Below are 25,362 nucleotides of genomic sequence, written 5' to 3'. Positions count from 1 at the left end.
TGGCCCTGTGTCCTCTCCTTATGCCAACCGTGGGCTGGTAACAACTAGTCTGTCTGCACACCTGTGCCCAGGCTTCAGGTGCTCACAATAAGTAGGCTCCTCACATTAAAAAGAAAAAAGTTCCTATTAAAAACAAAGACCGCGAGTCAACACCATAGAATAAAACCCTACCAGTAAGATGAGTTCAACTTAAACATTCCAAAAGAGATGTTTCTCCATTTCCTTAAATGTAATCCTGGCAAAGTGGATATATTTGGTAATTAGGCAAACAATCTTAGGGGGGCTAGAGGAACCATTTTTAAAAGATTTTTGCTCTTAACATGATTATCAACCTACATTCATTTAAATTCTCTGTACTAACATCTTTATCCAATTATTTCCCAAGTTCTAAAAGTTATACTTTCTTTAAAAAAAATTTATGTTTGATTGACATTAATAAGATTTAATGAAATTTATTTTAAATCAACCTTAAGCCTTTAATAACTGAAAAAATAAAATGACAGAGGAGCTTGAGTCCTAAACAAGTTCATTTTGAAGAATAGATAGTAACCTCAAACCAACACTTCTATGAGAAACATGCTGTTTGGCCACCTTTTATTTATCTGCCTTGAAAAGCTGGCTATATACTAATAAGACTGTTTTCTTCACAGATGTATTGTCACTGATACCTGCAGTGTTAGGCAGTTGCCTCGGTGCTGCTGGAGGTCTTTGGTGGGCATTTAACTCTGGCCGAGGGGAGGGTATGGGTCACCTTCACATTTCCTTGTCCTATAGAGAGGCATGTACGAGACTAAAAATTTGCTATAAAGGCTGGCAGAGTTCTAACTGGAGGATAGGAGCAGAGATGATACTTAACTAAGACACTGTGCACACACAAAGCCCCTGTTCTCTCAGTCTCAGAGTTTCTGTAATTCTATACTTAAGTCCAATTTCTCCAGAGAGGAAAAAGACTGTCTGTCTCCTCTCTGGTCTCTATGAAGAGTGTATTTATGTGTTGATGTGGAAAATGAAGACTTAAAACATGAGACAACATTCTTTTTGGGATGTTATTTCAATATCTAATAACAGGACATCAGGAAAACAGAAGGGAAGTTCTGGTCCAGCAAACAACACAAGAAGTCTCCCTGTTCCTCCCCAGGAAGAACAATAATAAGTCCTGGAAACAATAGGCTAGACAATCCAGGAAGATAAACAAGGGGAAGGCAGGGATATTTCTAAACCCAAGTGAGTCTGGCTGTGCCAGCGGGGGATGTGGGAAGGAGCTCCACTAACAAACTGCAAGTCTTGCTTCCATTTTGGGGAAATTTACTTCACTTGTATATATTGGTATGATAAATATGTACACCTACATGCCCACATAGATACACACTAAGTGTACATCAAAAGTGGCAAATGATAAAATGTATGTCTGAATACATACAAAATAATTAAAGTAAACCTAAAATAAAGGACTCAAGATATCACTCAGTGATAGGACACTTGCCTCACATGTACTAAGCTCTGGATTCAATCTCAAGCTCTACAAAAATTTAAAAGCATGTAGCTGGTGGCTCATGCCTATAATCCTAGCTACTCAGGAGACTGAGAACTGATGATTATGGTTCAAGGTATGCCTGGCAGGAAAGTCTGTGAGACTCATCCCCAGTTAACCACCAGAAAACCACAAGTGGTGCTGTAGCTCAAAGTGGTAGAGTCTTGAGCAGAAGAGCTCAGGGGCAGTACCCAGGCCCTGAGTTCAAGCCTCAGGACCCACAGAAATAAATAAATAAGACAGAAAGTATAAATGCTAAGAAAACAGCATGCCAAGGTTTTATTAGAATTTTTTTTCTTTATAGTAAGACATAATTAATTATTTTTCCTGATACATTCAATGGCATCATAGATTTACTGAAGCACTGATTTAAAGAAGTCATATCTACACCTGCATTCAATTGATAACTCTAAGCTCAAGTTAGGGGGGAGGAATACCTAACAGCCAAGTTGGAGAGCATGTCCTCTACCAGTCCAGCATGAGGTCTAAAGCTCAGGATGCCAGAGAAAATCAGCAATATCCAGGTATTTTCTTACTAGCACTGATGGCAGAAGGGTGTCGGACAAGGTCGCTAGGCTCTATTAATTAAACAGATACATGGAACTCACTAAATCAAGATGACCTAGGATGGGTCTGGGGACCATGTAACTTTGGCGGTTCTACACCATATCCCTAACTGTCTTATAAGCCTTCAACTGGATGGTTTCAAAAAGTCTCTTGAAATTCATTTTCTCTCCTTCCTTTCCTCCATCGTTCCCTTACCTCCCTCTTTTCTACATGTCTACGGCAATCAGCATCAAGTCAACAACATGAGAGTTTCAACCTTTGTACTTTTCCAAAACCAGGATCATGCTAGTCACTTTAACAGTGGAAAATGTGGAAAGCAAATAACATATAAGTAGCCAGATGAGGTCATTGGTGCCTGTAATCCAGCACTTAAAAAGTGGAGGCAGGACTCTCAGAGGTCAGGCCAGCCTGCACTACATAGTGAGATACTATCTCAAAAAAAAAAAAAAAAGAAGTAGTAATAATGTAACCAAAAGTGGCTACACACCAAAACACCAACAGGAATTCAGAAATAAGCACAAACCTTGATTTAAACCACTGGAAAAAGCCCACAAAACTGTTCTTTTAACACCATGTTACACCCAATAAGTTGACTATAATATTTCAGAAAGGAAAATGACAAGTTTTGGCAAATACATGGGAAAAGTGGCATTCATGTATTGCCAATAGGAAGGTTAAAATATTTCTGCCACTGGAGAAAACATTTTGGCAATTCCTCAAAAAGTTTAACACAGAATTATAATATAACCAGCAACTCTAGTTCCCTTCATGCCTGTCAAAACTGCTGTTCAAAAACTTATTTCTGCAAACATATTCAGTGATATGATTCAAAAGATGGAAATAACCTAAATGTCTATCAATAAATGAAAGGATAAATTGTTTATCCAAAGCATATATACACAGAATGGAATATTTATACAGCCATAAAATAGAATGAAGAGCTGATACAAGATATGATATGTCTTGGGTTCTGGTGACTCACACCTGTAGTGAGTGCTATTCAAGATATTCAGATCCAGAGGATTGTAATGTGAGTCCATCCCAGGGAGAATACTATACTGGATTTCATCTCCAAAGTACGCAGCAAAAAGCTAGTCTTGAGGTATGGCTGAAGTGGACTAGTGCTACGCAAGCAAGAAAGTAGAGCAGTGGAAAGCCCTTAGCTGAAATTCCAGTCAAAAAATAACAGAAAGATAAAATACAGATGGGTCAAAAGTACTTTGCTGAGTAAAAATCAGATACAGGTTTCATAGTAAATGATTCTACTTATGTGAATTATTAATAGGCAAATTCATAGAGGCTATATGAAGAGCAGTATTGACCAGAGTGGGGGAGTACTATTTATGGGTGTTCAATCTGTTTTTGAGGTGGTTGCACAACACTGTGAATGTAGTAGGTGCTGCTGGACTGTTTATACTGTTTGTTGAATTGTATACTACATAAAAATTTACATCAATTTTGAAAATTAAAATAATACACAATGGGGTTGGATAGATGGAGGGAGAATGATGGAAGGGGTGAAATTGATAGCGATCTATTATATGTATAAATGGATATATTTAACTGAAAGCCCTTTGTAGAATTATTTAGATAATAAAATTAAATAAAAAAATTAAGAATGCAAGATAAAACTTCCCTCTAATTCCAGCAGCGTAGCTCATCTGAATGAGATGTCTCCCTTGATAAGGATGAGAGTAAATTAAACAAATCACAAAAGTGGTTTGAAAAAATAATAAAGAGAGGGCAACAGCAGAAGGAAAACTGTACACCTGGAAAATCAGAATCTAATGGTACACCAACAGAAAGATCTTTTTCAAGACTAACAAATCCCACATCAGCCAAAATGAAATGGGGAGCCTAAAGTATCTAATAAGACCCCACTCTCTCTGATTTTCATTTCCACATGTCGAAAAAAGTTATTGTAATACATTGCTAGGAATCTACCTCTTACCTTATACATAATATACCTATAGCATAGCATATACTCTATAAATTGGTAAGTTATCTTAACTTCCAGGTATGAATTATAGAGTACTTGGGGAAATGCTGAAACATCACATTTTAGTGCAAGGATTTAAGAACACCAGTAAATCAGATATATATGGCTGATCTTGGCATCAATAGAGATAGACATATTCTTTACATTGCACATTTTTTTTTCTCAATTGTGACTACCAGCTATCTCACCAATCTCAATGCTTTCTAAATGAAAGGTTGGTCAATTTTATATTAAGGTACTATTAAACTCACTGGTATACAATTTTTTTTTTAATAAAGGTGTACTGTCAGGCACTGGTGTCTCACACCTGTAATTGTAGCTACTCAAAAGGCTGAGATCTGAGTTAAAAGTCAAGCCAGGCAGGAAAGTCTCTGGGACTCTTATTTGTAATTCACCAGCAAAAAGCCAAAAGTGGAGCTGTGGCTCAAGTGTTAGAGTGCTAGCCTTGAGCAAAAAGCCCCAGGACTGCCCAGGCCCTGAGTTCAAGCCCCAGGACTATCACCAGAACTTTAAAAAAATACCTATTCATAGGTATTCTTTTCAATAATTTGATTTATTAAACTAGAAAGCAACTTATAAAACCTTTATTTTAAACTAAACAATTGCAATAAAGACATATCTACAATGGTCAGCTTAAAACATACCTCAGGTGGGTTAATTTGTAAGCGACTGTAATCCTTCTTTCACACACAAATGATATGCAGACTTAGTTATTCAGTCTTCTCTGAAAATGTTTGCTTTTTTAGGTTGAAACAATGCACAATACATACTTAGTGGCATGTTTATTTTTTTTTCTTTTTCATCTAGATACACCATTGATAGTGAGTTCAACAATAGGATTTCCAACTCTCCTGGTACCCACCACACTGAATAGAAAGTTAGGCTCCATCTAAGCAGGATTACCTTAAGCAATCTAAGGGCGGTCACCCAGCACGTCCTAGTCTGCTCTTCTTCTGCACAGAACATTTTCAGGTCTCGGGGCCCTCCTGCTTTGTTAGGCTAGAAGGCCACAGCACATTGTTTATCGTTAATGCATATCTTGAAGGTAACACCTGTTGAAATAAAAGCCACTAAAATTCTCCTATATATATATAAGAGAAAGCTCTCTTTTTCAAAGAAATGAAGAGAAACTCAAGCTTACCTAAAAGACTGAGGCTTGCTTTATGCACATATCAAAATACTAAGCCTGTACCTTAAAGCAGAATCCATAGTGAGTCGGAGCTCCATGTTTTTTTTTGCCAGCCACTGACACATAGATATCACTAGTGCCAAATTCGCTAAAAAACTGCAAGTGCCGTGGTTCCTTAAATAATAAAAATAAAACATAAATATTTGCATATATATATTGAAATGGATAGGCATTTCCCCTTTTTGTATTTTTATTACATTATGCTATTTACATCTTGGTCAAAAATTATCTATCCCACAAAGAATTTTCCATGCAATGTCACACACACACACACACACACACACACACACACACACACACGATAAAAAGGATCCTGTATCCTAAAGTAGCCAGAAACCCCATACTAATTCATATAAAATGGTAAGTGGCAAATTGTTCATAACTTAAATTCTTTAACTGCATAGGTACCATATATCCAATTTTCAATTTAATCTTCTTTTTCTCTTTAACTATCATTTCAAGAAATGTAAGAAGGAAAAGATAGCAAAGAATGGGTATTTCAAATGCTTTCTTTATCCAGGTTTCAAATAGTAGCTCCATCAAGGGCAGAAGGTTAGTTTGAGTTTCTGTAGCAGTTTGGGAAGAAAAAGAAAAACAGGTGACTCCTGCTATGTTTAGCCACAAATATCCCTTGGATTTGGGGTCTGTGTGATGCAGTACAGTGAGCTGGCTGTGTGATTGTCTTGTTCTACAGAAAGAAGGAAGTGTCCATGAAGGAATTTGGGGAAATTACCTGGCAGAACAAAGTGTCTAATTTCCAAGGCAAAGTGGGATCATGAGCAGCTATTTCTTCTCTGGGAAATCCATGAGATTTATAGCTGGCCATGGGAAATCACTGGGTCACATTTTTCCAGGATAGGTTAATAACTTGGAGAAGTGCTTAATTCTGAGGGTGAATATATAATCAAAAGTGGCCAAAATGCATTTGTTCTCTAAGACCTTCTATGAGTACTGTGGTCTCACACCAGCAGAGAGTCTCGGTCTCCCCGAAGCCTTTTAGAAATGCAAAGTCTCAGGGCCCTACCTCAGACCTGCTCAGTCAGTATCTACATTTTAACAAGATCCCAAGTGATCTCACATGCACTAAAATTTAGCAGCAGTACAAGCACACCACACACGCGCACGCACACACACACACACACATATTCGGTAACCTGAGCAACCCCACACAAACCCTAAGAAATTTGTCATTTAGCAGGAGACTACTCCAACTGAAAATTTTCTCTGTATGTTACCTATCTTTAAGCATTTATCCTAATAAGTGCTATCCTTAATTGGGGAATAAGGCAGAAAATTTAAAAAAAATTAAAACTCAGCCTAGGGCTCTTGGAACTATGCAGAAGAAAAGGAATGTCTTATTGTCATTAAGATATTCGCTATTAATGCTTTCTTCTTTGATAGAAAGTGTTTGCAAACAGAAAGAGTTTTTCTCTAAAGTTGATGACTAAACTCCTTCCTTCCCAATGATACTGCAGAAGTCTTTATAACTCGGTCATTCAAAGAACAATGAAAGATAGCTCAAGGAACATTGTATATAGTTTTATGTGAATTAGGGAAGGGGAACAACAAAATGTAGAGACAAAGGACAAAGGGCAAACCAATGCAACAGTAATAAGCACAAGAAAATATGTTGGACATTAACTGTACAACTTGGGGTGGGGGTTGGGGGTAGGGAAAGTGGGAAAAAAGGGAGGGGGTAACAAGTTTGAAAAGAAATGTACTCTCTACCTTACATATGGAACTGTTACCCTTCTATACATAACCATGACAATTAAATTAAAAAATAAAAAACGAACACTGGCTAATATATGAATCATGTTGATCTCTTTCCTGATTAATTTTTATTCTAGTACTGAACAAGGATCAAGGTTTATAACACTGAGTACAAGGCCCAGATGGCATGGTTAGCAAAATCTATGCACACACACCTACAAAGAAGGGAGATGGGAAGGTGGGTATTTAGAGGTTTCTCATGCTCATACCTCCAGGGCCTGCAGGAGTGGTCACTACTCATTCCTCTAGAGTATTTCTATCTGATCTTGACTATTTCTAGTTGTATGTCTTAAGGTGAAGGAAAAAATGTAAACTACAGTGAATCTCAAAATCTACAGCCTCAGATAAGAACAAAAGGGGGAATTCAAGATGTAGAAAAATAAGCAACACATATTGCTTATTACATACATAATTAAAAGCATACAGATTACATCAAACATAGATGGAAACCTTAATGAAATAAAACTAAATAGTTTTAGACAGATCATAGTAAATGGTTTTGATCCAATAATAATTACCAACTCTTGATATCAAATAATAACCAATGTAACAAATAAATGCTTGTTTTAATGTATAGTTGATATATCATCAGAAACCACAGATTCTTCAAGTTACCTTTGATGTCCCTTTAGTAGAAAAATATAAGCCAGATCTTCTTAAAAGGAAGTAAATTTTTTTCCAGGACTTCTTTCCTTGTTCTTTTGCATGTAAAAAGCCATGAATTTCAGGATATGTGCTTGAACTTAGAAACATCTAGAAGATAAAGGTGTAACAATGATATCATGAGTTTTGAATCAATTAAATATAAACATAAAAAGCCAAACACTGTCACTATCCTTTATAATTATAGAAATCACATGGCACATACAAGAGAAAATACGTCACTCCAAAAACCTGAGATAAGTTCACAATGAAAATATGTTCAAATTCTACATTCGCAGTGATCAATATTTAGCAGAAAACCAAAATTATAAGTTATCTAAACATCTAGTTGATAAGCTGGACATCATCAATAGAGTTAAATTCTGATACTTTTCATCAACTTCATTATTATAAAGTGTAAGTAAAACCATAATCCTGACTTCAACTGTTAGGTGAGAAGTTGAGTCATGTCAACTACAACAATATCTATTACCCCATGTGGTCTTCTGGACCATAAAGAGAGGTAATCTGTTTATCTACTCCCTTAAATATGGGTGAGTCTAACACAGTTTGAGCAATATAAGATAGAGGAAGTGACATTGACTCATGACTTCCACGACTTCACTCTTGGAAGCTAGTTGATACATAAGATGTGTGACTGACTTGAGAACCACAATGGGTGAGAAACTTAATGGCTTGGAGAATGAGGCAGTATGTGAAGACAGGAAGAAAGTTGTACTTGTACTAAAAATACTAGTTTGGAAGTGGGGCCTCAGTCTGCAGCCGTGGTCCAAAGTGCTTCAGAGATGATCCACCCAGAAAACGGATCCCAAATCCCTGATCCTCAAAATGTTTGGCAAAATGTGAACAGGTAATTTAAAGCCATTCAGATTTGGAAGAATGTGTTACACAGTAATAAGTGAGGCAGTAGGCAGGAGTTGTTCAGGAAAAGGAGACAGAAAACAAATAGTTATATGTGAGTGGCTGGGCTGAAGGTCCTTACTTAGACAGTGGAAATACAACGTTGTCCCATTAAAGAAGAAAATAGAAATCCCTATGAATAAAAAAATGGGAAAATTGAAACTAAAATAAATTATTAGTAAAAGCTATGTAATATATCTTAAAGGATAATTCATGGAAGCACTGGTAATAGATATTTATTTTAAATGCAAATTACTGAATTTTTTTATTTAATGAGTCACAGATATTAATTAATTGACATGCAAAACAGGCAAGTAGATTTTTTTTAGTTTGAGTGCTTTCCAAGTTATTAAACCAAACCAATTAAATTTTTTAAAGAGAGTCATAAAGGTCACACTAGAAAAAGAAGAAACCTTTTAAAAAGTGGAAACATTGCCTCAGTGGAGAGAAGAGGTCAGGGGCATGTGCAGGACTATCTGATTCCAAAGACTAAGATTTTTCTTGTTTTTCTAATTTAACATTAAAGCAGTCTAACTAATAACTCTGGGAGAGGAAGGTTTGGAAAGGAGGCAGAAGGAAACTCTCTATCCCCCACTGTGTAGCACTGGTGAAGCATCCAGACTGAGAACAGGAGTCACCGGCTGTTGTCATTTGCCCTAATATGCTGAGGAGGCCCCTGGGGAACCCAGCAGCACAGAAAGAGCCTGGAAGAAATTCTGTTGGGACTAGTCATATACCTCAAGTATTCTGAAGAGTAGAAACAAAACATACTCTATTAGAAAGCCCATAGAAAACAAATTAGTGGTAGATATGCCTACCTCATATAATAAAAGTCATGCTATATTAGAAATAATAAGTGCAGTCTTCATTAAATTCCAGAGGTTCCCAAGTGAGCACAGGAAAGCCTGGAGCACAGTACACAGAACCCTACAACCTGCAAAAATCAACTACTACATTTCTGATACCAAAACTACTAATACGCTGGAAATAAAAGAACAGAAATTAATTACCTATTTTTAACAGCAATGCCATAGAAAATGACTATCTAAAACAACTGATTGGAAGAAAGAAGCCCAAGAGGCACACTGCTAAGGTTTTGAATAAGATATACTAGTATTAGGAGTACTTGTTGTATTCTTGGTTCTACCAAAAGTATCTTAAAATGGTATGCAAGTTTTTCTATCACACCTACTGTAAATGTTAGTATGGATATATTCTCTATTTTCCACCATTCATTTAATTGCCAAGTATTTTATACCCCGAATGATTGAGGTTGTTCATTATAATATGTAATACTAAGTATCTTACTAGGATTTTGATTTCCTCAGATACTTACTTGATCTTTACATAGAGGATAGAGGATACATAAAAAAATAGAGGAAAATTTTGCCAAGTTTCTTCTCACAAGAAGCATTTAAAAATGTTTAAAAGATTTTTCCAACTAACCAGAACTGGGAAAAAGAATATTGGTAGGTACCTTTTTTCACTTAGTTTTTAAAATTTCTTTTTGGTTTCTCCTTCAAGAAAAATTAGTCATTCAAGGCATATCATTTCAAAGTCTAGGAATGACTGAATAAGGATGATGTCAGAGTTTTCCATGCATGGTACTATGATTGACATGGTCTAGTGAAAACATTTTTACCTGCACAATCTGTGGAGGCGATATTTCTCCATTGGTTTCAGTTGCAAAGGACACCATGTGCTCTGGAAAAAAGTACTGACAAAAAGACACAGGTTAAGTTATCCCCAAGCCCAATCTAAGAAAGGCTATGTTACAACTGACACAGAACTCTAAAGCCAAAATTCTCTAAACCAGTGTGTGTAAAATTTATAGAAAGAGATTGAGATAATGCCAGTCCTGGAACTGTATCCTTGGGTATGCTGAATTGCTGTTGTAGGATTTTTCCACATTTTTTAAACTCTCACCAATTAGTTGTACAAGGAGGAATTCATTTGACATGTCCATGTATGAAAATAATGTCCCTAGACCACACACACCCTCCATTCTTCCTCCTCCCCTTTCCCTTCCCAAACCAAGCTCACTTCCCACACACTTGCATAAAGCATTTTGAGCTGATTTACATGCTTCCTCATCTCTGTTCCACTAACACTAATTCCTCCAGACAAGACTTGATTTCCATCCTGTCATTTTTGTCAGATCACGGTTCAGAGGAGCTTCACTGTGGAATTCCACCCATGCACATACTCTTTCTTAACATGTACATGCAGAGGTGAACCCAACGATTAGCAGACACTCCCTAATGATGCTCATCACAGAGATGCTCGTGCCTGCAATTATAAAATCCTGACAGCAGGATGATAGTGAGCTTGTACCACATCCTTTCTTGAAGACCTGAAAACTAGGCACTACAAAACTATTAAATATCTTATAGTCAAGGCATAGAGAAGTAACAGGCAAAGGTGATGATGCCTATGATCCCATCCCAGAACAGAGAAGAGCCAGGATGCAGTAGTGTTGCTAAAAGTCTAGGCCTTCCCACTTACTCTTTCTACAAACTTGATCAACCACACAATTCAGGCAAGGAAGTTGCTTAATATATGAATCCCAAGGCCTTAGTCTTGGCTTTTCTGATTCAGTCAGTCTGGGTAGGTCTTGGAATTTGTGTTCTTCATGAGAATTGTGACTCCATTAAGTAAGTCTCATAGCGAGAGAAGTCTGGAAAATTATATGCTACTAGATTTCTTTCATGATAGGGTTTCTCAATAGCCATTATGCTAACATTTTGGTCCAGTCTTTCTGTGCATGATATAGTTTTCAGCAATATGCCATGCAGTGGACCTTTAAGATTGATGGTATGAAACCCAAAATATCTTAAGATATTACATATGACCCTGAAGTTGAAAAACATTGCTCTGGGTCTACCAAAGGAATGTCCAATCTTGTTTATATAAAATCAATAAATCGGGCTGGGGATATGGCCTAGTGGCAAGAGTGCTTGCCTCCTATACATGAGGCCCTGGGTTCAATTCCCCAGCACCACATATACAGAAAATGTCCAGAGGGGGCGCTGTGGCTCAAGTGGCAGAGTGCTAGCCTTGAGCAAAAAGAAGCCAGGGACAGTGCTCAGGCCCTGAGTCCAGCCAATCCCCAGGACTGGCCAAAAAACAAACAAACAAAAAAAATCAATAAATCAAAAATAGGGAGAACTAAATCAAAGTTCTTTAAATATGAGTTAAATTCTTGCCTTAATAAAGATTCACAACAAGAATACACTTTCCCCTTCAAATCTAATGCTATTTAATTTTTATTAGAGCTCTTATTTTCTTTTGTCAAAGATCATCCCATTATGTTTCTATTAATAAGTTAAAATGAAAGAGAATGGAAGAGGTCTTTCAGGGTTTGAAAATATTCTATTATGGTGTGTATCATATATATTTTATAAAGGATCATTTCAATCCAATTATCCAAAACTTCATGTAAAAATATGCTACAGCTGCAGAGACAAAAACAATTTAAAGTAATGAGCCCAGAGGCTATTCTGACTACTCTAGATACCCAGTCTTCATTAGGATGTGACACACATTTATTTTCTTTTAAAGAGACTGATAATGAAGGTAGTAGTTACAATATAATGTACTGATTTTTATCCCATTTCTATTGAGCTTAGAAACGACTGCACTGCAAATAAAATTAATTTAAAGATGAAAGACTCATGTCAATCTTACATTTCTGGCTAAACTACAATAGTCCCTATAACCACCAATTACTTAAGAACATTTCTTACTTAAATTTTCTAAATTTTTTAGAGAAATGAAACTCTAATATTTTGGAATATATATGAGAACCTATAGTAACTAATCCCCCCAAAATGTGCAATTATTTTGCTTTGTTTTGTTTTCCTAAAAGACAAGGGAAGCAGCACTAGTTTTCCCATATTTTTAAACTAGTCAAATTCATCTTCCTTCAAATTTTGCTCCGAAGGCTAAAAGATAAGGTTTCATGTATGTATTTGAACATCTCAGTATCATGTTGACTAATAATTGCTAAAATGAGAACATGTGCATAATTTTAATGGAGTAGCAGTCTTATCTATACTACCATATCAAATTGTATTTTATTATTAACTAATCTTCTTCTTCATATAAAACCTAATGGATTCATTTAATTTCCACAGCTGTTCATGGGGATTTCACTTACCATTGGGTTCTTGAAGAATTCATATTTGGCATAATTTTTTCTAAAGTATAACTTATTTTCCTCTCCCATTCCCCAGGTGGATACCACTTCAACCACCAACTCATGGTCTTCTATTGCTCTTTCTGTGAAGAACACTTATAGTGAGTATACTGACAGTCTGACTGACAGACAGACTATACAACCATATAATCGTACAAGTATAAAAAACAGATGACACACGTTATATTAAGCATAGCAAATTTCAGTTTGATCTTAAAATATCCCAACTCATTAGATTTCATATCAATTCTGAACTAGTAATGTTAATTTTACACTTTAGCAGCCATACAAAAAGAAAAAAAGTATCATATCTGTATCATTTTTGCTACCTCTCAATCTTTTGTTATTGCTGTGAAAATTACAATATGAGTTTGATAACAGAACTGAGACATGAGAGCTATTCTTTTCACAACTGTGACATGAGAGCTATTCTTTCTGCAACTCATCACAGTGCCAAAATTAAAATATTTGTTCCAAAGTTGAACAATTCACCTCATTAAGAGATGGAAGAATTTTGACAGGTTCAATAAGCAGTTAAGGCACATAATCTGGGTAGTTGAAGAAAAAATTCAAATAGGTACTTTAAATGGAAAAGTTGAATGCAAGTAGACAGAGGTTTTTAAGAAGCTCAATTTCTGAGGCACTTGACACTTTCAAAGTGAATGTTATGGAAACTCTATATTGTATTAACAGTAAATGCTGAAAAGGTTGGAAGACTCTTAATAGAAAATAAAAACTAAACAATGACAACTTTAAATAGAGAAAACAACAAAAATATGAAAAAAACTGTATCTAAATAGTGATTATGTCATTAACAATAGTATTCCTCACAGTAAAACCTACACTAGAAACTACCCAATTATCTGTAGCTAGGAAAATGAACATATTTTAGAAAAGCCCATAGTACCGCTGTACCACAACCATGAGCACCAAATGGATGGATTCAAACACATATGAAAAGGCCCTGACATAATCTAACATGAGGTAAAACAGGGAAAATTAGCTTGTAGTACTAAAACATGGGGTAATGAAGGTAAATTTCAAGTAGGCCATAGTGAACAAGTAGGATAAGGGTAAAATTGAATTTATGAGTCTGACTGTTGGTCACTCCTCAGATGATACAATATTTGAGAGCTATCTGAGATGTCCACATATATTGTGCCTACTTCTTATATTGTGTGTGTGATAGAGAAGACAGTATGGGGCCTTGTATCTGCTAGCCAAGTACTCTACCAAACACTTGAGCTATACCTCCAGTCATTTTAGGCTTTAGTTATTTTTCAGATAGATTCTTGTTTTGTTTAAGCCAGCATCAAACCATGATCCTCCTACCTATGCTTCCTATGGGATTATAGGTGTGACCCTCTCCATGCTTTACTTGCTTATTGAGATGGGAACTCCCTAACTTTTGCTCAGGCTAGCCTTGAAATGAGATCTTCCTGATCTCCACATCCCAAGTAGTTGAGATTATAGGCATAAAGCATCATGCTCAGCCCTATATTTCTTTGCTTTCCTTTTCTTTTCTGTTGTGTGTATGTATGTGCGCATGTGTGTGTGCATGTAAGTAACAGAACTTGAACTCAGAACCTGGTACTTGTCCCTTAGCATTTTCAAATACCACATGAGCCACAGAGTCACTTCTTGATTTTTTGGTATTTAGTGGAGATTAAGAGTCTCAAAGAATTCCCTGCCTGGGTTACCTTCAAAGCACAATCCTCCAATCTCAGCCTCCATAGAACAAAGCATTGCATGCAAGAGCCACTGGCACGCAACTTGCATCGTGGTGTGTGTGTGTGTGTGTGTGTGTGTGTGTGTGTGTGTGTGTGTGTGTCATCTTTCAAAAAGAAAAATGGATCATAGAATTATCAATACAAAAGAGGAAATGGAGAACAGACAACTGAGAAATATAAAATTTCTACCTTTTTTAGTGTTTGTAGGACTTTTTTGAAAAGTATATGTGTCTTAGAAATTCAACACTCGGTAGTGATCTGTGACCTACTATACCTGAACTCTTAAAAGAAATGTCATACTTAAATAGGAGCTTCCTCATCTGAAAGTAAGTTCTTGAAACGTACCCAATGAATATGGATGAATTTGAGTTAAGTGCATCTACACTCAGAGCTCTGTTCCTAACTCTGATTGTTCCTCTTCTGTCTCACTGACTAGCTCTCTTCACTGCCTCTCTTTCCTAACGCATAGTCCTTGGCTTTACTCTCTCCTTTATCCCTCTCTAAAAGAATTCATTCCTCTCTTTTGCCATCACATCTGTCGGGTTTCTTGAAGTGAAATCTGTGCCTACAAATGCTTTTATCCATGCTTCAGTCCTAACTGGCATACTCTCCACCATCACATGCACAGTTCATTGAAAACCAAATTCAAGAAGGAGGCTCGTCAGAATAGCAAACTGAGGATTACCATGTGATACAACAATTCCACTTTGGACACACAGCCAAAGCAAATAAAAATAGAGATTGAAAGATCTTTGTTCATCAAATGTTCACAGTAACATCATATCATAAGAGTCAAATCAGAAACCACCCAATGGCTGCTGAGGGATGAGTAAACACACAGTGGCATAGGCAGCACTATAAAGGAATGAAGATCTGACGAAGGATAAGGAAAAACCTGCATGAGTCTTGAAAATATATTCGAAGTGAAATAAGACACACATGCTATCCCCCTTACATATGGTACCTAGAGTGGCCAAAATTCATAAAGAACCACAGATGAACCAAGGAACCATAGTGAAAAGAGGAAATTTAAAATTATTGTTTAGTTGTTACAGAGTTTCAGTATGGGAAGATAAAAGGTCCTAAAGAAATTGAAGGTGGAAGGGCTGGGAATGTGGCTTAGCGGTACAGTAGTTGCCTAGTATGCATGAAGCCCTGGGTTTGATTTCTCAGCACCACATAAACAGAAAAAGCCAGAAGTGGTGCTGTGGCTCAAGAGGTAGAGTTCTAGCCTTGAGCAAAAAGAAGCCAAGGACAGTGCTCAGGCCCTAAGTCCCAAGCCCCAGGACTGCCAAAAGAAAAAAAAACAAAAAGAAACTGGAGGTAGAGTTTGCTTATGAATGAATGTGAATACATATAATGGCACTGAACTACGCATTTAAAACTTATAGGGATAGGAAGCAAAAAGATGGAGAATGATAGAAGTGATGATATTGAACTAGATGCATTATATTCATAACCTCACATATGGGATTGCAATCTCTTTGCACAACTACTTAATAATATAATCTTAATTTTTAAAAAAAGGTCATAAGAGTGATAAGATGGGGTGCAGTACAGAAAGCATTGGGGGTCTTCCCTGAGTAACTTATGAGACATCATACTGACAGCAAGTTTATGTACATCTGGCTATAAATTTGAAAAACTCTTAAAAACATACTTCAAACTACTTTTGCTTCCTAAATTCTCTTCAGGTCGTGTTGACTACCTTTTCTGAAAGAATATAAAATCAAAACTTACCGTGGCATCTTTCTTTTATCTCCATTCCAATATCCTTTGCTCCTCATATCCACAGCTATCAGGTTTTCTTCCTCCAAGCGTGTCTCACAGTCAACCCCCACACTTATTCCCACTGTCACTCCTCCAGTGCAGAATGCATCCTCTTATACAGCCTCTGAACTTATCTTCTAGTTTCTCCTTTCTCCAATCCAACCTGGGCAACCCTCCTAGAACAACTGTGGTCATATGAATCCTGCCTACAATGCATGCCTACATCTCCTTGTTTTGGCAAAAAACCTATTAATCTGGCAACTAAAACTCATTCATTCATCCACCAACTCAACAAATAGTCACTAAAAGCCTGCAGTGGGTCAGATTTTCCTCTTGGAGCTGCAATGTTGGAATAGAAAAAGTGGTAAGAAATAACTGCCTCCATGGTACTTTCATTTAAATGAGCAAACTCAGATGATAAGGAAAATGTATATGTTAAAGGACAGCAATAAACAGAGCAGGAAATTGGGGTGGGGGTAGGGAGAAAGTCCACTTCCAGTGGTGTTCCATATGTAATTTATTGTATATAATTTGTCATATATAATTCAGGGTTAGTTGAGAATTAGATATGAATGAAAAAGAAAAACAGTTAAGGATGATGCCATGGGCTTAGTCTCAATCCTTGGAAGCACTGTGTGAGCATTCAGAGACAAGGAAGAAGGGGGGATGCAATAAACACTGAGACAAAGAGAGAGACGCTGTATCCTTGATAAATTTTTGATTCTTGCGTCCGTCTACTTCTCACTCAAACCAAGATGACACTTTAAGCTTGTAAAGCACAGGTACCCATAAGTAAGTGTCCTTTGTTTTGAACATTATAGCTTTGTTCTTTGTAATTGCAGTGAGAAAATTTCAAGGTTATTAATCAAGATGCTTGCTTTGCCAACCTGAGTCCCTTTGCTTCAATTACTTTCTTTTTCAATCATAAAGGAAAAGCCCATGTTTTGTTCTCAAAATGTACTACAGAATACAGAGGAGAAAAATATCAAAGGCATTTTCTTGGGTTTTCAATCTCTAAAAGTAGGTTTCATCAAACTTTGGCAAACATAATTGTTTAAGAAGAATCATGCTTGAACTCATCTTCCATCTATCTAGCCTTGGTTTCCTGGGAACAGAGTTAGTTAAGGGGTTAATGGGGGTAGAGTGGAAACTGTGTGGGAGCTGGATAATACCAGGATGATGTAGGACCCAGTAATTTCCTACTCTGCTCCTATCCACAATTGGAATGCTTTCTGGGTGGAAAAACAATAGAAAAGTTTACAAGCACTGTGTGGCTTAAACCACAGCCTTGACATTTTCTCTCATCAAGAAGTGAGAGGCAATAGCTGAATGTAATGTCAAGTTGATAGCATTCCATATATGGAAAGGGGGCACCACAGAGTCAAGTTCCCCAGGGGGAACATGGGAAGAGGACAAAGAGAAGACCAGCAACTTTAGGGGCATTATAAAACAACAGTAGGCTTTAAAGGAACAAGCTTCCAGAATATGAAGAGAACAGGTAGGTAAGAATCAGCCATAGTTCATTTAGACTTGAATACAGTGTTAGGACATTAGACAGAGGGTGGAATGGCTCAACCTTCAGCCATGCATTTCACAAGCCTTTGTGCAACTCAGTGATGGAACTTGAATTATTTACCCCCAAAAGGCTGGAAAAACCTGGAGATCCAACAGTGAGAAGTTAAATTCCCTGTTGTTAAAAAGAACAGGAGACCTTGAAACAGGAACTTATTCCAGCTGCAGAAATAAAGGTTACAACACTATATGTCTTAAACTGAGAGCTATCTCACTGCTGTATTTTAATAATATCCAAGAAAGCTCAATAATGCTCTTTAAGACATCAAATACTAGGCAAGATTCCAATGACTCTCACCTGTAATCCTAGCTACTCAGGATGCTGAGATCTGAGGGTCTCAGTTCGAAGCCAGCCCAGGCAGGAAATTCTGCAAAATTCTATTTCTAATTAACCAATGAACCCCTGGACTGGAGGCAGAGCTCAGGTGGTAGTGTACCCACCATAAGTGTAAAACTCCACAAGGGCCTGATTTTGAGCCCTGGTACAAGCACAAAAATGAACGAATGCAAGATAAAGATATCAGGTCTTCATTCCTAGGACCTATAAATATCAACTTATGCAGATGACAAAGGTGTCACTGAATTGAGAACACTGAATTGAGGAAGATATACATTAACTGATCAATCACAAGCATCCTCTTATGAGAAATGCAGAAGGAGATCTGACACAGACAGGAAAATATGGTTCAGGTGCCAGCAAGGCAGATTCAAGTGGTGCCACAGCTAACCATGGAGTGCCAGCAGCACCTGAAGCGGGAACGGGCAAGGAATAGACTCTTCTTAGTGTCTCCAGAACTGTAACAGTATACACACTTTGATTGTGGAACTCACGTTTGTGGTGATTTGTTACAGCATCCTGAAAAGTTAATACACCCTAAGGAGCAAGCTGTATGTCCATTCTGCAGGCAAAGACTGTGGTTCAGAATAGCCATCCTGCCCAGATTGACTGGCAGCCAATGTGGCAGTGTGAGCCCAAGTTGGTAGTCTGTTTTCAGCAGGGTACCACCCCAACACAGCCTGCATGCAAGTTCCTACCCAAAGGAAACCTGTGCCCCCTGCTGGGTTTATTAGAGCCTACCTCATTCTTTCTACATCATCCACCTCACCTCCCATTCTCCTGCAGTTGTCATATTTCCAGTGTCTTCATTGTTGTTTCTTTGAAATGTGTTCATCTATAGTTGCTATTTAATTGGAAATGAACATGTTTCCAGCATAAGAAGACAATAATGGCACAATTTCAAATTATACCAGTCTTAACCTTCCACAAAAGTAACAGAGATCATTTGAACTTGGACTACACTTAATACATTAAACACAAAAAGGGTTGTAAAAAAAATCAAGCTGTATTTGAACAGCTGTGAGAAATCTATAACTAAGGCAAAAGTGCAATATAGGTGGTTACCAAGTAGAACCTGACTGAGCTGGGATCTAGTGTTAGACAGTGTTCCCAGAAAGACAAGGCCCTACATTCAAACCAAGTACTGTAAACAACAATCGCACAAAAACAAATAATCCTAGGAAGAAGAACTGTTAATCACACTTAAAGAAAACTTAGTATCTGTTTTATAATATAGTGTAAATAGTTAACAAAATACAGTTTCTCTTTCTTCCTCCCTGCCTCCCTCTTTTCCCTTCTTTTTTCTGCTTTCCTGTCTCTGACTCTTTTTTATTCCTGCTCCCGACCGTCCTTCCTTCCCTAACTCTTCTCCATCTCTTCTCTTTATCTATATATGTGTATGGTGGGGGCAGGAGGGCTATTTTGTGTTTGTTTGGTTTTTATAAGACAGTGTCTCTCTCTGTATCTCAGTGGCCTCAAACTTGTAATTCTCCTGCATTACCTTCCCAAGTACCAAGATTACCAGTGTGCACTACCACCACACCTGGCAATATAGACCTTGATAGGCATGATAGAATGATAAAAGCTGCTAAGGTAGACTACTTTAACAGGAAAAGAAAAATTCTTAAAAGGAAGTGAGACATTGGAGAAGTCCAAATTCTTTTTGGCTGCCCCTACTTGTAGAGCACCCAGGACAAAAGAAGAGCAAAACATTGTACCAGATGGCGTCTAGTAAACTTTATCTTGACTTTCCTCCTTTAGACCTATTCGAAACTGTGCTAATTTTCCGCACCTCAGAAGTCTCTCTAAATAGTTTGCATTAAAACACTAGAAACATATTAATCCGACAACTAGAGCTCTTGTTCCAATGTCCAATACCCAGAATGAACTCAGACCTTTTTAAAGTTACATTTGGGAAAAGACCCGTGGTAATTTTCACATAACTTCATCATGATTATTTTAAAGACCTTATTTTTAAAATTTCATAAAATCCATCTAAAACAGTATATTAAAACATATTATTAAAATGTTACAGATACATTTTTAATCATTTCATTCCCAAGCATCGTATTTCCTACCCCTAATTGCCTAACCAATAATTGATGAAGCCTATTTTTAAAAACTTCCTGAAGTTATTTTCTAGAAATTGGAAAGTGAACTACAACTGTCAAATAGGTAGGTAGAAAAACAGAAGGAAAGCTTTCTTAAAGCTACTTCTAAGCAGCAACCAAGAAAATGGAAAATGAAAAAAAGGCTTCAAAAAGGCCTTAGAATATTCCTTAAAACAAAAATGAAAATGCTCTACTATTTTCAGTTTTATTTTTATTTCTTATATATCAGTCGGGTCTTGTGGTAATAGAGAGAAATATTACCAAATAAAGAAAACTGAGTGTAATTCTGATTTCTGTTTAATTTTCAGGACCTTTTACTTTAAAAAGAAGAAAGAAAGAAAGAAGTTTCTTCTGAAACTGTTGATTTAACTTCAAAGTCTTTTATAAAACCTCAATCCTCCAAGAATGGGAAGTGCTCACCTGTGACCTTCTGCCTGGATTTCTTCGCTGAATCTACTGAAAATACAGTGTAAGGCTCAGATAGAAACCTGAGTCCCTACTCTTCTCATCACTTGATAAGAGAAGAAACAAAAGTGGCTTTTACCTCTAATTCACCCAGAAAACAATTCTTGGTATCCTTTTGTTACAGGAAATTCTGAGAGACAAATAGCCCTTGTATTTCTCCGCGCTGGGCAGAAACTACATACATTCTGTCAATCTTATTTTCACAAAAATGAACAGCCTCTGACCAAGCAAAACAAAAATAGGAGACACAAAGAATCATACGGAGCTCAATTTCTAAAAGGTTCCTTAACCTAAGAAGAGTGGCTAATACCACCAGGATCCCCTGAGAAAATTGCCCCTGCCGCTTCAACTCCCCAAGTAAAATAATAAGAAAGTTGTGATGTTTCAGCTTTGTGTGGAGGAAGCCTTTATAGTTTACTTCTCCAGCAAATCAAAATAGTCTTTGTGTTAACTCCGACCCAACCATGGAAACTTGTATTCATTAAAAATGCATTCATAAAAAAAACTCCACATATATCTACGTATATGTTATCTCAAGATGAGTAGGTAAATATCTGGAGTGTGATTATAAATGGCCTCCACAAATTGCAAGTTATCCAATATATAATTTAAAAGTAAATTATCATCTTGTCATGGTATACAGTTTTCTTGGTGTCTTCCAAAATCCTTCCTTCTCTCTACTTTGTAATCCATCCTTTCTTATTTATGTGCCAGTAATTAAGAATTGCCTCCAGGGCTGGGGATATAGCCTAGTGGCAAGAGTGCCTGCCTCGGATACACGAGGCCCTAGGTTCGATTCCCCAGCACCACATATACAGAAAACGGCCAGAAGCGGCGCTGTGGCTCAAGTGGCAGAGTGCTAGCCTTGAGCGGGAAGAAGCCAGGGACAGTGCTCAGGCCCTGAGTCCAAGGCCCAGGACTGGCCAAAAAAAAAAAAAAGAATTGCCTCCAGTGTATCATTCTGTTGGTTAACTGGAGATGAAGTCTCATGGATTTTTCTGCCCAGGCTGACTTCAAATCTCAATCCTCCAGGCTTCAGGTTCTTAGGAAGCTAGGATTATAGGTGTGAGCCACTGGTGCCTGCCTTAAAGTCATCCTTTGAATTATATGAATTATATCAACCTTACAGTTCAGTAAAATTTAGTTCAAACTTGTCTTTAAGTTACAAAGATACACACACTAAGTAAATTTAACTGCTGTAAGGAATTACTGTCTAATTTTAATATGATTACCAATAAAAAATAGCAAAGAAGAAAGCTACTTGGCCCAACTTGAGACTCAGAAAGATGTCTGAGACAAATGTTAAACAAAAATGTTTTAAAATTATATTTATTTTTTCTGATTTCTAAAATGGCACATTTTATTAAGGAAAATCGTATATATAACTGAGTTGCAATCCATATTTTCTTTTCCATCTTGTCTTTTCTCTGCATCTCTGTGAATGTTTTTCATAAAACTTAGGAAATACTGCATATTGTTTACATTGCTTTTAGCCAAGTATCATTCATTATACTCTTAGATTTTCCCACACCTGCCTTAAAAAGGAAGTACTGCAAAACTATGACCAAAATCAGTTCGACTAAAAACACTATACAATGTGGATGTACCATAACTTATACTATTCTCCCATTAAGTTTGACTTTTTAAACTAATTAATACAATAAATAATCTGCTCTGAGTAAGCTTATTATCTCATTACAAAGGCTTAACCCTAGTTGTGGAGCCCTGCATCTCACTACAAATTCAAGTCATTGCAAAGACTCCTAGTGTCTCTAGCAACCCCTCTGTGATGCTCAAGGCCTGCAACCCCCTGAGCATATGTGAGAACAGGTGGGACCAGCCAGTATCCTGATCATCTCGAGGAAGAATTTCAGATCAATAGGAGTGTGTGTCTAGGAGCTGGGCCTCTTCAGAAGAAGCTGTGTCTCCTGAAGGTGTTCATCTTCATCTTGTTTTAAATGTGTTATTTTTTAAATAAATGTAGTAGCAGAGGCTATAAGAATGTTAAGGGGAGGCTGGGAATATGGCCTAGTGGCAAGAGTGCTTGCCTCCCATACATGAAGCCCTGTGTTCAATTCCCCAGCACCACATATATAGAAAATGGCCAGGAGTGGTGCTGTGGCTCAAGTGGCAGACTGCTAGCCTTGAGCAAAAAGAAGCGAGGGACAATGCTCAGGCCCTGAGTCCAAGGCCCAGGACTGACAAAAAAAAAAAAAAAAAAAAAAAAGAAAGAAAGAAAGAAAAGAAAAAAAGGAAAAACAAAAGAATGTTAAGGAGAAATCAACAGCTCTAGTTATAGGACCTTCCCATTCATTTATTTATTTATTTTCGCCAGTCTTGGAGCTTGGACTCAGGGCCTGAGTACTTACTGTCCCTGGCTTCATTTTGCTCAAGGCTAGCACTCTACCACTTGAGCCCCAGTTCCACTTCTGGCTTTTTCTGATTATGTGGTGCTGAGGAATCAAACCCAAGGTTTCATGCATTCTAGGCAAGCAATCTACCACTAAGCCACATTCCCAGCCTAGTTATTTATTTATTTTGTAAATATTTTGTCTGTTTCTGGGATGTAATACTCCTAGAATGCCATATCTCCTAAGGCTCTGGGTCAGGGTCCACAATTGCCTGCACAAGAGTCAGAGAGCCACCCAACAGCTTCACAATTTTTTTTTCCCTGCTAGTGATGAATGAAGATAGTCATAATCCTGAAAGCTAGTAAATCCCATACAGTACAGGAAACTCCCTATCTGCTCCAGACAACAGGAAATATGTCATGTTTCTTTTGTTTTAAATATATATATAGAGAGAGAGAGAGAGAGAGAGAGTGCAGTAGCTGCTTCAAGGCAGCAACCATGAACTATGCCCCTCCAAGCCCCCACACTGAGCCTGCTTATGTCCTTAAGAGACAGTAGATTTGGCTGTACACACAAACACAGTTTCATTAAAAGCCTCCAGTCATTCATTTTGCTTATTAGAGCCAGTCACAATGATATTCACAATGGAAATATCGGCTGTTCTAGCAATGATACAAAAATACAATTAATTCCTCTTTCCCAAGGACTATGTAGGTATGTGCTTGAGGTACTGTGTTAATTGCCACTGCTTTGTACCATGGCTCCAATTAGGAATCAAAATGGGAGCAAGACAATCATGGATCCCATTAAGTTCAGGAGGAGTTGAAGCTGAAGTTCTCTGCCCCCACCCCATCAACTGCCTCTTCACTAACAGCCAAGGCAAGGATTCTATCTGGGGAAATAGTGACATCCAGTGGCTGCCAAGCAAAGCACACCCTTACAAAACCTGCTTAGTAGATTGTGAAAGAGGATGTATTTGTTGGCGCAGTGACATTTTAAATTGAATGTCTATAATAAAGCTGTGTATACGACTAGACCTGTATCACAGAATTCATAATAAGGCAATTCAACGATTCATCACAAAATCACGAAATTTGGCTGCTTTCAATGACTTACTCTATTAAAATTCTCAACAATATCTAACTAATAATTTAGGGCACAGGTATACTGACATTGCATTCAAATGCCAAACATACTATTATCATTCATGTTGTATAGAAGTTCATGAATAAGCAACTTCTACCTTGATCCTTTTGCTCAGACAAAACAACTATCTAGCTTTGTTGTCAAGTGAATCAAGTTATCTTAGTTTGATCCTGGGACCACCTGGGTAAAGAAAGTTTATTTGAAAAGCAGCTTAAATCATGTCTAAGAGGTAGAGATGTACCGTAAGACAGAGACAAACCATCCACCAAACCCCAGGAATATTTGCTTGAAAAGTAAACAGAAACCAACTTGCTTCAGAGAAAAATGCATAAACTTTAGTATCTGATGGGTCCTGTATTTGTGTAGCATTTAACCCTGAATGAGGTGCTGCTCCACCACTTTTGTACTATTTATGTAAAACAGTTATTAAATTCAAGCTTATTATGTACAGTAACTGTGGCAAAACTAACTGTGGTAGAAACGTGTGTTTCTACTACAAAATTCTAGTAAGATTGAAGTTCCCTTTACCACAAGAAATGTCACTCTGAAGACTTTTAGTCCCATGAACCCACTACAATTTTGAATGTCAAGAATTCCCCTTCCAACTTCAAAACTCAGTGATGTGGGTTGGTGGTTCAGAAGCACCAAGGATAATATGTCTATTAACAAAGTCTGTAGCTGGAGATATCCTACATTTATCGTGGTATTAAAGTGAGCCAAAGTACAAAAAAATAGTCACAATTCTCATCCGTACCACCAGTTAAAACATTCTTGGTTACAGGGCCTAAGGACCTTGAAAACACTAAGCTTCATACATATGCACACCATATGGGAAGAAGGCGGGTGGAACATGGACAAGTAGCAGGAATGAGAGGTAGACAAGGAATGTTCCAGGGAGCTGTGGGTAGTGTGATAGGAAAGTGGAGCACTGCTGCATGTTCTACAAAGATGAAAATGTAATTCTGGCAATGGTAGTAGGTACATTTCACAGTAACTCAGAGAAAGAATTGTTCTCAAACTCAAAGAATTCCCACTGCTTTCCTGACTCAGTGACAATTCC

General features: G+C 37.4%; 1 protein-coding gene across 3 annotated transcripts in view; it reads right to left on the bottom strand.

The window, feature by feature from the left end:
• Positions 1-25,362, bottom strand: part of Grb14 (growth factor receptor bound protein 14) — a 119,612-nt gene that overhangs the window by 11,660 nt on the left and 82,590 nt on the right. For all 3 annotated transcript variants that reach the window (XM_048345316.1, XM_048345315.1, XM_048345317.1), the window contains 5 exons: positions 12,782-12,903; positions 10,265-10,339; positions 7,675-7,812; positions 5,290-5,400; positions 5,001-5,096 (listed from right to left, as the gene is read on the bottom strand). In XM_048345316.1, coding sequence (XP_048201273.1) covers positions 5,001-5,096; positions 5,290-5,400; positions 7,675-7,812; positions 10,265-10,339; positions 12,782-12,903 — 542 coding nt within the window. The remainder of the gene's footprint in view (positions 1-5,000; positions 5,097-5,289; positions 5,401-7,674; positions 7,813-10,264; positions 10,340-12,781; positions 12,904-25,362) is intronic.

This window comes from Perognathus longimembris, chromosome 4, assembly GCF_023159225.1.
Source record: "Perognathus longimembris pacificus isolate PPM17 chromosome 4, ASM2315922v1, whole genome shotgun sequence".
NCBI lineage: Eukaryota > Metazoa > Chordata > Mammalia > Rodentia > Heteromyidae > Perognathus > Perognathus longimembris.
The sequence above is the reverse complement of the archived record's forward strand: the minus strand, read 5'-3'. Positions and strand labels throughout refer to the sequence as shown.